Below are 12,219 nucleotides of genomic sequence, written 5' to 3' on the forward strand. Positions count from 1 at the left end.
TGTATGGATTAAAGGAAAATGAGAAAAGAAAACTTGGTAACACTTTACAATAATGTCTCATTTTTTTAACATTAGTTAATGCATTAACTAACATGAACTAACAATGAGCAATATATTCTTATAGCGTTAATTAACCTTTGTTAATGCTAGTTTAAAAAAAATGTTCATGTTCACGTTAGTTCACAGTGCATTTACTAATGTTAACAGATAGGCTACAACTTTTGATCTTAAAAATGTGAGATTAACACTAACTGAGATTAATAAATGTTGTAGTAGTGTTGTTCATTGATAGTTCATATTAACTACGGTAGTTAACTAATGTTAACAAATAAACCTTATGGTAAAATGTTACCAAAATCTTTATTTTTGGGTGAACTATCCCTTTAAGAAACACCAGCTCTAGTTTTACACTATAATAAAATCTGGTATGTGATGAAGGGATAATCTGGAGGATTCTTTGAAGTTTTAAAGTTTCCCCCCCAAGGAATCTCTGCATTTCAGGTTTGACACAACACAGATAGCAGAGATGCCTGTTGTTTATTGAACCCTGTCATCTTGCTGGAGTTAATGGTTGGCCATGGTATAAGAGGCCAGATTTAGGTCATTTATTAGCAGAATATATATAATGTGTTTATTTTGGTTGCAAAATAATTTATATGTGGAATGAATCAGATACACTCACACACAACATTTTTTCACCACTAATGTACAGCAAGTCCTATTGTAATTAATATATGAATACATGTTTTTTTACATAAAGAGAAATGGATAATGGCTGTTAACAGACAATGAACAGAGCTTTAGTATTAAAGTTTTCCGACACATTTTTATCCGTGATGGCTTTCAATTTACACAGTACATTTGTCAACTGTGTCTAATTGTTTGCACGTTGAGATTGCAACTACATAGTCTAGACAAGTTGATGTCCTCCATAAGACCGCATGTTCCCCAGGGAGTGATCCTTCCTCAGGAACAGGGTCTCTACAGGATTTCCTACAACACCTTGCACTTCCAGTTTCCATGGTGTTACAGCCGATCAACAGATGTCACCAGGTGATCTTTTTATATAAAACCCTATAAGGGAGGATAAAATCGATGCTGTTAAATGATTCAGGTTAGCTGTCTAACACTTATACTTTGGCTATACTTCTCCTTGTCCAGAAGTATTCAAAAAAGCACTTTTTTTGCATAATGTGAAGCTTCATGACTTCGCTATTTTTCTTATATGGAAACCATAATCATTTGCTATCTAAAACCTCCAAACAATCAAAGAAGAGAACAATACTGAGAGGGAGAACAAAGGTCATGAAATAACTAGGCTAGATAAAAGAAAAAGGAAGCCAAGGCATGAGTGCTTCCAGTTAACATGACAGTTGTGACAGATTAAACCAGTTCTGGGGAGGGGGTGGGGAGAGATGAGGTTTTTTAATTCTCAAAATAGTATGTGCAAAACGTTCTACATGTGACCCTTAGGAAGTTGTAGCGTTTTACACCTCAATGTATGTAAGAGACTGTGTGCTCTTACATACACAAGCATTCTGCCACTTTACTTTTTACTATTTAAATAAAAATAAAACTACAATAATATAAAACAACCATGGATTTTTGTGGGAAGTGACTTTTATTGTGTCATATAAGCTGTTAGTGTGTCAGTTACAGTTAGGAATTGTATTGAAATATCTTGGAAATCAGTAAATACCCATAAGGAAGAAAACAACAGAAAATATGATAGGTAGGTGATAGTGAAAAGTCAATGATTGCAATGCTTATCAGGCACATCTTAACAACTGTTGTGATTACAGAAGCTCAAATATAATCAATGCTGGTAACACTTTACAATAAGGTTCAATTAATTAACATTAGTTAAAGGGTTAGTTCACCCCAAAATTAAAATTGTGTCATCATTTACTCACCCTCATGTCGTTCCAAACCCGTAAGACTTTCGTTTGGAAAACAAATGTAGATATTTTAAGTGATTTCTGTCCCTCCATTGACAGCTATGCAACTACCACTTTGATGTTTCAAAAAGTTCATAAAGACATCGTTAAACTAATCCATATGAATTGAGTGGTTTAGTCCAAAGAGACTCGGTCTCTTTATATGACGAACAGATTTAATTCATGCTTTTATTCACATATAAACATTCATCAACTCCACATATCAGTTATGGTAAACAGAAGCTCAAGCATGTTTGCTTGACACGTGCGAGAACCAATGAGCTTTATTCTTGTCTGTTACGCAGCACGTTTGAGCTTCTGCAAAAGGTTTGTTCTCACGCGTCAAGCAGGTTCGGTTGAGCTTGTTTATGTTTGCTGATCAATGTTTATATGTGAATAAAAGCCTAAATTCAATCTGTTCATCATATAAAGTTGGACTAAACCACTCAGTACATATAGGCCACGTACATACTGCAGCTAAATTTGGTTGTCAGTTCACCTTTTAGTGTTAATTGTGTTCTGTACACACACAGTTCAGTAAAATACAGGAGTGACAACCGCATTCTACAACCGTATTAACTCCCGAAAAATACAATTAGTTGTTAATGACGTTTTGTGTCTCTCTTCTGTATGTGCGGTGAATCGCAATGAAAGCATGAGCCTTGACTCATTCGAGTTGCCAAATCTTGCTTGAAAAATCCGCAAACAAGAACAAGCCCATAATAAACCGAAATAAATCCAAATGCTTTAAGCTGAAAATAAGACCAAAATATTGCGATTCATGTCTGCTCACTTTAATTAGGCCTACTCCATAAACCCGTTCACTTTATGAAACAAGTTTAAACAACAAGCACAAAAACACTTATAATCAGTGTTACCAATTCCGCAGTTTTCCCGCAGAATTGAGCTACTTTTTCACTGTTGCCGCAGGTTGTTTTTCGTGTCCGCGGGTTGAATCTACCCAAAATAACATGATATTTAGTCCCTGGAATGCAAATTTTACCTGTGGAGTCCCGTATGGAGTCAAATTAATGCCTTAAAGTTTTGCACAAAAATAAAGTTTTGCAAAACACAAAAAAGAATTGAGCAATAAAAAAATGTTTTGCAAACAAAAATAAAGAATTGCAAAGGAAAAATAAAGTATTGAGCAGAAAAAAATAAGTTTTGCAAACAAAAATAATAAATTGCAAAATAAAATAAAGTAGTGCAAAAATAAAAATATAATCAATTACAAAAATCAATGACAGCTGTAATCCTATTTTATCTTTGCCACATATTTTTCATGCTCAAACCTACTAAATCATTTGCAACGCTCATTTTATTCTGCGTTTCAGTCAAGCGTGCGCTCACGATACCGGTTTTCTTTTGCGCTGCACTTTTCTGTGCGGATCTCTTTATGGCGCTGGTTTGACGTGGGGGTGGAGTCAAGAAACGGGGGCACGCCCCCACGAAATGCATTGGAGGGGAACGTAATCAGCGACAGGTGAAATAATTCTTTGACATGGTTAAAAATAATGAATGGTTTGTTTTTGTTGGTTTGTTTAGCATATGTTGTCGCCAATTACGACCCCCTCCAATGCATTTCTTATAGTAAATGACCTGTTGTGCTCTGTCTCACTGCCTGTATCCACTTTTGTGTCCTTAAACATTCGTTTTTTGGGGTCGACAGCTTATAAAAACTTATTTCTGGGTTTTTTAGCTTGTTAGCTATACACCTTGTCACACAGCAGCTTTTAGGCATTGTTCTGTTTTTTGTAATGAGTCAGAAAAGACAAGGAGGCAGCCTCATGCATTACAAAGTCAATGGAGACGGTTGGATTGTTTTTCCCCCGGTGGGCGTGGTTTTCAGATTATAATAAATGCGCTCTGTCTCTATGCTTGATCTGTTCTGTTGCGATCTGCGTCTCCTGCGATGACGTGTTTCGCGGGGGCGTGCCCCCGTTTCTTGACTCCACCCCCACGTCAAACCAGTGCCATAAAGAGAACCGCACAGAACAGTGCAGCGCAAACGAAAGCCGGTATCGTGAGCGCACGCTTGACTGAAACGCAGAATAAAATGAGCGTTGCAAATGATTTAGTAGGTTTGAGCATGAAAAATATGTGGCAAAGATAAAATAGGATTACAGCTGTCATTGATTTTTGTAATTGATTATATTTTTATTTTTGCACTACTTTATTTTATTTTGCAATTTATTATTTTTGTTTGCAAAACTTATTTTTTTCTGCTCAATACTTTATTTTTCCTTTGCAATTCTTTATTTTTGTTTGCAAAACATTTTTTTTATTGCTCAATTCTTTTTTTTGTTTTGCAAAACTTTATTTTTGTGCAAAACTTTAAGGCATTAATTTGACTCCATAGTCCCGCCAAAAACGCGAATTTTACCGCTCAGAACGTGATTTTTACTGTGGGACCCCCCTGAAATGCGATTGGTCTAGTTTTGAGGAGCAATTGGGCGGGTTTAGTTGTGAAAACCTGGCAACCCTGCTTATAATGAATGGTACTGTGTTAGTGCGTTAAGTTGAATTGCAGAAAATAACTACTTTGGTCACAATAACGGATACCAAACATGAGAGACGCCAGAACGTCGCTATGGTTTCCAAGCTGTCAATCATGCTTTTTCTAGAGCGAGTCGTGTTCCGTACACACATGTAGGCTAGCGATAATTTAGGGGATTCACTCCCGCATTTAAATGCGGTTGTTACTCCTGAAACTTACAGTGTGTACGTGGCCTATTAGTTTTACGATCTCTGAACTTTTTGAAGCATCAAAGTGGTAGTTGCATAGCTGTCAATGGGGGGACAGAAATCGCTCAGACTTTATTAAAAATATCTTCATTTGTGTTCCGAAGATGAATGAAAGTCTTACCGGTTTGGAACAACATGAGGGTGAATAAATGATGACAGAATTTTAATTTTTGGGTGAACTATCCCTTTAAGGCATGAACTAGTATTGAACAATACTTTTATTAAACTAAGTTTATATTTATTCTACATTTTTAACATATCACGCTAAACCAAGAATAAATTGACATCAATAAATGTATTATGTACTAGTATATTATAAATGAACCTGCAGGGTTAGAGTTTTTTCTCAAATATTTCCTGCTGTTCATTTACAGCAGTACATTTTTTAGCATTGGCAGCAGCAGCACAATTGTGCTAGTTTGAATGTGTTTACTTTGAACGTGTGATATGTTTAAATAAGTGATGAAACCGTGCCAGCTCATGTGCTCGAGTCAGGAGCTATGAGTTCACTCAGCTGTGGAGTTACATCAGCCATGTCTGTATTACATTTCAGCTACCTGGGGAAGCAGCGCCAAGGGCCTGTCAACATCCCCAAAGGGCTACAAGCAGGAAATGTGACAAGTGTTTACTCAACCTTAGTGACACCTCCAACATCAAGCAATCTGCTGGGGTACACCTGAGCCCCGGGTGTGCATGAAAGTCCTTTGTGTGTGCATTTTAAATTCATAAATTAGATTTTTGATTATGAAACATAAGGTTGCACATGAACAAAACTGGAATAAATGTTGATTGTTAATACAGAACATGTTTTGTTGTTGCTCTGAGTGCGCAAAAGAGTAAAAGGAGACGAGAACATAAGTGCACCAGAATTGTGCAATAGATTGGTTCTTGTTGTTTCGCAATATATTTCCCATGTTGTTTCCTGTTACCCCTCCACAAAAGGCATTTCAGTGAACTGACCTTGACTAACACAGATCAGTGCCATCTACAACCCACATGCGAGTAAGAATATTTTACTCTCATTTAGCCTGCCAAGAGATTGGAGCCTCCTCCACATTATGCTCAGTTGATTTCACTCCCTTCTAGTACCTGCTTGATAAACGTTTCCCCTCCTGCCGGTGTGCCTGTTTTTAAAGTCTGGCTTGGCAGCCAATGACAGGAGGACACCGCATCAGACAGGGGACTGTGTGAAAAGCAGCACTGACAACACCTCAACTGCTTTGCTAAACAAATAAGGATGAACAAGTGTTTTGATTAAATGTTGAAATTTAATGTGCCAGTACTTGCATCATCTCCTACCATGGGTTCCTGACTGAACTAACACAAAAACTATTGATTCTTTGATATGATGCAATTTTCCATTATACCAATGTTATATTAACAATTTTCATTGTATATATATATATATATATATATATATATATATATATATATATAAAAAACCTATTGAACAATTACAATATGTTTAAATGGTGAGACATGTAAAGGGGTAAGTTGTCTCAACAGAAGTCATTTTTTTCTGCACAATTTAAACAGAACAGCAAATTTGAAGCATAAATTAATGTAATAGTAAAAATGGAAAACAAAATATAAAAATATTGCATTGGCTCACCGGCCACTTTATTAGGTACACCTGTTCAACTGCACGTTAATGCAAATATCTAATCAGCCAATGGCAGCATGTAGATATGGTCAAGACGTTCTGCTGAAGTTCAAACTGAGCATCAGAATGGGGAAGAAAGGTGATATAAGTGACTTTGAACATGGCATGGTTGTTGGTTTCAGACTGGTCTGAGTATTTCAGAAACTGCTAATCTACTGAGATTTTCATGCACAAACATCTCTAGGGTTTACAGAGAAGGTAAAAAAAAAGAAAAAGAAAAGAAAATCTCCAGTGAGTGGCAGTTTTGTGAGTGAAAGTGCCTTGTTGATGCCAGAGGTCAGAGGAGAATGGCCAGACTGCTTTGAGCTGATAGAGAGGAAACAGTAACTCAAATAACCACTCGTTACAACCGAGGTCTGCAGAAGGGCATCTCTGAACTTACAACATGTTGAAGTACACATGAAGTAGATAGTCTACAGCAGCAGACGACCAATTTGTACCAACTGAGCATTGTTTAAATGCCACAGCCTAAGTATTGTTGCTGACCTTGTCCATCCCTTTATGACCACAGTGTACCCTTCTTCTGTTGGCTACTTCCAGCAGAATAACGTGACATGTTACAAAGCTCAAATCATCTCAAACTGGTTTCTTGAACATGACAATGAGTTCATTACACTCAAATGGCCTCCACAGTCACCAGATCTCAATCCAGTAGAGCACCTTTGGGATGTGGTGGAACGTGAGATTCGCATCTTGGATGTGTGATCTGCAGCAACTGTGTGATGTTATCATGTCAATATGGCCTAAAATCTCTGAGGAATGTTTCCGGCGCCTTGCTGAATCTATGCCATGAAGAATTAAGGTAGTTCTGAGGCAAAAGGTGGTCCAACCTAGTACTAGCAAGGTGTACCTAATAAAGTGGCCAGTGAGTGTATATAAAGGGTTACATTGCTGTTCTGGACTGATTATTAAACCCAACGTGACTCTGGTCAAGAGAAAGTTGTTTTTGAACTTTGTGTCTCTCAAAAACCATTTCAAGGATTGTATAAAAGCTCTTATAAGCTGTTTATCCCTATACACACATTAGCAGGATGTTATCTATCCTTTTAAACTGTAGAGACACAGATACACCCTTTGTTCTAACCCCAATGTCAGACATGCACGTTGACATTTTCTAAATCTTTAGCTTAGAGAAACGGAAACAAAAGAAGAATGAACAGGATGAAGGAAAGGTTTATGTAGGGAAAGTAGGTAAATGGAACAAGAACCAAATAAATTGATTGAGAATATGTTTTAGGCAGTGCAAAGATGAATTTCCCATTTAACACTTTTACTTATATACTAAAAGTCTGGGCAGGATAATCCACAAAATATTATACTAGGAAATTTAAAGGATTAGTCCACTTTTAAATACACTTTTCCTGATATATTTACTCACCCCCATGTCATCCAAGATGTTCATGTCTTTCTTTCGTCAGTCGAAAAGAAATTAAGGTTTTTGAGGAAAACATTCCAGGATTATTCTCCTTACAGTGGATTTCAAAATTACAGTTTCAGTGCAGCTTCAAAGGCTTTAAACGATACCAGACGAGTAATAAGTGTCTTATCTAGCGAATCGATCGGTCATTTTCGAAAAAAATACAACCGTTTATGCTTTATAAACAAAATATCGCCTTGAACGTACTTTCCGCTTCCGCATTCTTCATAACGCTTACGCTGAATGTTCTACGCCTTCCCTGTTCTACTTGCGGAACGAACGCGGCGGCAGTTTCGTTTTTTCCGTAACTTGAATAGGGAAGGCGTAGGACATTCAGCGTAAGCGTTATGGAGAATGTGGAAGCGGAAAGTAAGTTCAAGGCGATATTTTGTTTATAAAGCATAAACAGTTGTATTTTTTTCCGAAAATGACCGATCGATTCGCTAGATAAGACCCTTATTACTCATCTGGTATCATTTAAAGCCATTGAAGCTGCACTGAAACTGTAATTTTGACCTTCAATCTGTTGGTAGCCATTGAAATCCACTGTAAGGAGAATAATCCTGGAATGTTTTCCTCAAAAACCTTAATTTCTTTTCGACTGACGAAAGAAAGACATGAACATCTTGGATGACATGGGGGTGAGTAAATTTATCAGGAAAAGTGTATTTAAAAGTGGACTAATCCTTTAACATTATAACACTCTTAAAAATTAGGAGAAAAAAAAAAAAAAACTCCTTAATCTTACAAGGGGACAGTAATGTTTCCCTAATTGAAGAATCACCCATGTATAGCACTCAATAATTCTACAAAGCCTTCAGATGAAACCTTTTTTATTATTATTTTTAATCCAAATCTAAGGCAATCATATAGTATCTATGCCTGTGCTTTTGGTGCCTAATGAGAATAAAGGTGGTTAACCACATGTGAATAATAGATGGAACCCATTTCTAACGGTAACCTGCAAACAGGATATACATCTGTAAAAACAAGATATTTGGAGGTGTTAAATACATCAGTATCTCCTAGTACAACCTGAGGCTATTTTCATGACCGCTTGCTACTGTTGCGGTTAGAGGCCCCTCACTCGACCTCTGAGACCCTCGCTTAGAGGTGTAATTTCACAGAGAGGACATGTATGCCAACTAGGTCACATACACTTCCGACATTTAAAGCAGTTAATTTATCAAGTAAACTACACCAATCATGAATATGTTGTTGCCTTAAAATAAATATCAATACACTGTAAAAAAGCAACTCCATATTTTCCAGATTACAGAACCTATTGAGTTACAAAAATTAAGAAATGTGAATAACTTGAAACCATAAAAACCCAAGTTAGACAAACAGTATTCCCGCAAATGTTGTCCCAACTAGTTAAACAACAAAGAATTTCATTTTAAACAATATTTATGGAACATTTTGCTGTTTGCTGTCTTTATTAAAACTTTTGTTGGTGTTTTGTCATTATTGTTAGTTACTTGTTGTTAAGAGCTCATTTCTTTGTCACCGTTGTCACCGTTCCTGAGGTTTGTGTGTCCAGTGTTGAGGTCCTGAATATGTTTGCTTTTTAGGACGATTGCTCCTTCACAAACAAAGATAGCATGGTTCATTTAACATATTAAGTGTCCTATAAGACTAATATGTACAACTATCAAAATGACAGATCAATTTATTGTGTTACTAAAATTTGCTGAACAAGAAATTTGTAGTTGTCTTGATGAATTTGTTGGCTGAATGAGGAATTTTGCCTTTAGTGAACGAACAAATTTACATTGACAAAACAAAGTAGTGTTACTTAGGTGTTGAGAGAACTTAAAAATCTTAATGCATCAAGTCGCTTTGAATTTTAACTTTTTAACTCAACGGTTTATATTTTACAGTGTTGACGTGTCAGTTTCTGATCATCTATCATAATAAGTTACATATTGAGGATAAGCTACCATTGCATAAGGGATCTAAAGATTAAACAATATTGACATTCAGCTAAGCTAAAATGTGGCACTTAATGAAAAGTAATGTTTTCAATGTTTCAATGTTTTCAATACCGAAAGTGCAATTCATGTTAAGTATATAATGAATAAAAGCATTACAAAGAACTATAAATGACAGAAAAATATGTTTGTTTGTTTCTAAATACTATGCCAGCTTTTCATGGCAAAATCCAGGTTAAAATGTAATAGAAGATAGAGCATGAATAATAATAACAATGTGTGGATAACCTTGCCCGCTGGCCCTGGTACGTTTAGTCCGAGGTCATTCAGGAGGACGTGTCTGGATGTACTGTTTGATAGTTTCAACAATAGTTGAAACCTCTGCCATGGCACCTTTACCTGTGAATGTAAGACGAGCCAAAACACAAGAAATGCTAATTAAATTAATCAAAGCTTGTCAGATAACATCTGTTTGATGTTCAGTTTACGAATAATGCATGAGTGACTTTCACACACTGATGAGAATTTTTTTATCTGTTCCATTCTCCCTTATCAATGCAATTGCCTCGTAAAAACAAATTCTTGGAAGATACCTTCTTCTCCACAGACAAGTTTTTTGGCAATGCATGGTATCTCAACATAGCCAAAGCCTTTAAGTGTGGCCACTTGCTGTGCAGTGATAGGGTGATTCCACATGGCTGTGTTCATTGCAGGACAGAAGAGCAAAGGACGGCTGGTGTCCCAGGCCCGCACCACACAGGTCTGTCATGGACAAAATGGGTAAGCATAGTTATATAATAAATGATACATCCAATAAAATCCAAACAAAAATGCCCAACGATGTAATAATAATACATTACCTACCAAAAGGTTGTCACATATTCCACTGGCAATTTTGCCAAGTGTGTTGGCATCCAGTGGCGCAATCACTAAAAGATCTGCCCAACGTCTAAGTTCAATATGTAGCACAGGGTCAGAGCGTTTTGTCCATATCTAGCATAGAAATATAAGGAAAGCCTTTCATATCTTCTCTGAAAAATCAGGTCAGTTTACGTATTGATGTAACGTCACAGCAGGAAACAATGTAATGTTGTTGTTTGATTAATGAAAATGCATCTTTTCCTCTTCAAAGGCTGCACTGACCTCCCACTCATCCTTATCTCTGTACACACAAACAGGGACTTCGCTGATATCGAAAAAATGAGTTGCATGGTCTGTGGTGACCACACGTACATCAACCTAGAGAACAGAACAGAAAAAAGATTTGTTCAACTCCTATGAAATCTTTTAACCATGACTGATATTTGACATAAATAAATCAAATATATATATGATCAATTTATTTGTAAGCCAAATAAATAAATGGACACATTAAAAACACTATCATGTTTTTATTATCCTTTATTTTATTAATTTTGAAGGACAAAAAATAAAACATCCACTCAAACCGAAAGAGAGAAATTAATAATAATTGTGATAAAACAAATCTAATATGACTTCAGTCTTTCAAAATTTGAGTTTATTATTTACTCAATAAATTATGACAGTCTTATGTAACCCTGGACCACAAAACCAGTCATAAGTCGCACAGGTATATTTGTGCAATAGCCAACAAAACATTGTATGGGTCAAAATTATCAATTTTTCTTTTATGCAAAAAATCATTAGGATATTAAGTAAAGATCATGTTCCATGAAGATATTTTGTAAATTTCCTACCGTAAATATATGAAAAAAAAATATTTTTTGTGAGTGAATATGCATTGCTAAGGACTTCATTTGGACAACTTTAAAGGTGATTTTCTCAATATTTTGATTTTTTTTGCACCCTCAGATTCCAGATTTTCAAAAAGTTGTATCTCGGCCAAATATAGTCCTATCCTACAAACCATACATCAATTGAAAGCTTATTTATTCAGCTTTCAGATGATGTATAAACCTCCATTTCAAATAATTTACCATTATCACATATTAAAATAACTCGCAATGTTCAAACAAATAGCACTCTCTAGTGGATAAATATGTTTAATGAAAATGACATTGGAGGACATGGTGAACTCGGCTACAGCAGTGGCTCTGTCAGCTTAAATCATGAATATAGTTTAACTGCTGGAATATAAATACACTTACCCCTGGAATCTCAAGTAGTTGTGTTACCAACAAAGGCGCCTTGAGTGCTGCTACACTGCCAGTCAAACCGACCAGAACATGAAATTTTGTACTATTTGTTTGCAGTTCTAGTTGTTTATGATCAGAATCAGAATCCTGCTGCATTATTAATCTTCGTGCTAACTAACTTATAGACTTTTTCTATTTGATTAGCTTCCCCTTTCTAAAGCATTTCTTTTGTAATGTATGATATTTGTATCACTCATACTTAAATTGTAGTACGGGATGAGGAATTTAATTGAACACTTAGATTGCACATTTAATGAGCAGAGTTTAGAGCCCGTTGAGCGTTAACCGTCGCTCATTCTTCAGGTTTTGTTTTTGTCTACTTCCGTAAACATTGGAGTAAACGCAT

At 36.1% G+C, this 12,219-nt stretch overlaps 1 protein-coding gene across 4 annotated transcripts; it reads right to left on the reverse strand.

Annotated features, from left to right (window-relative positions):
* Positions 1 to 601: 601 nt before the first annotated feature.
* ppcdc (phosphopantothenoylcysteine decarboxylase) lies at positions 602 to 12,198 on the reverse strand. 4 transcript variants are annotated; one of them, XM_048168677.1, is made up of 6 exons: positions 11,826 to 12,196; positions 10,840 to 10,935; positions 10,561 to 10,689; positions 10,290 to 10,458; positions 9,985 to 10,095; positions 602 to 1,074 (listed from the first exon to the last, which is right to left on the reverse strand). In XM_048168677.1, exons 1-5 carry the CDS (start codon positions 11,967 to 11,969, stop codon positions 10,019 to 10,021), a joined length of 615 nt encoding a protein of 204 aa, XP_048024634.1. In that variant the 5' UTR covers positions 11,970 to 12,196; the 3' UTR covers positions 602 to 1,074; positions 9,985 to 10,018. The 4 variants fall into 4 exon arrangements, with proteins under 4 accessions (XP_048024634.1, XP_048024633.1, XP_048024635.1 ...); XM_048168676.1 differs by lacking the exon at positions 602 to 1,074 and adding an exon at positions 8,579 to 9,347; XM_048168678.1 differs by lacking the exon at positions 602 to 1,074 and adding an exon at positions 8,579 to 9,513.
* Positions 12,199 to 12,219: the final 21 nt, after the last annotated feature.

Source organism: Megalobrama amblycephala, linkage group LG19 (assembly GCF_018812025.1).
Source record: "Megalobrama amblycephala isolate DHTTF-2021 linkage group LG19, ASM1881202v1, whole genome shotgun sequence".
In the NCBI taxonomy this organism is placed as follows: domain Eukaryota; kingdom Metazoa; phylum Chordata; class Actinopteri; order Cypriniformes; family Xenocyprididae; genus Megalobrama; species Megalobrama amblycephala.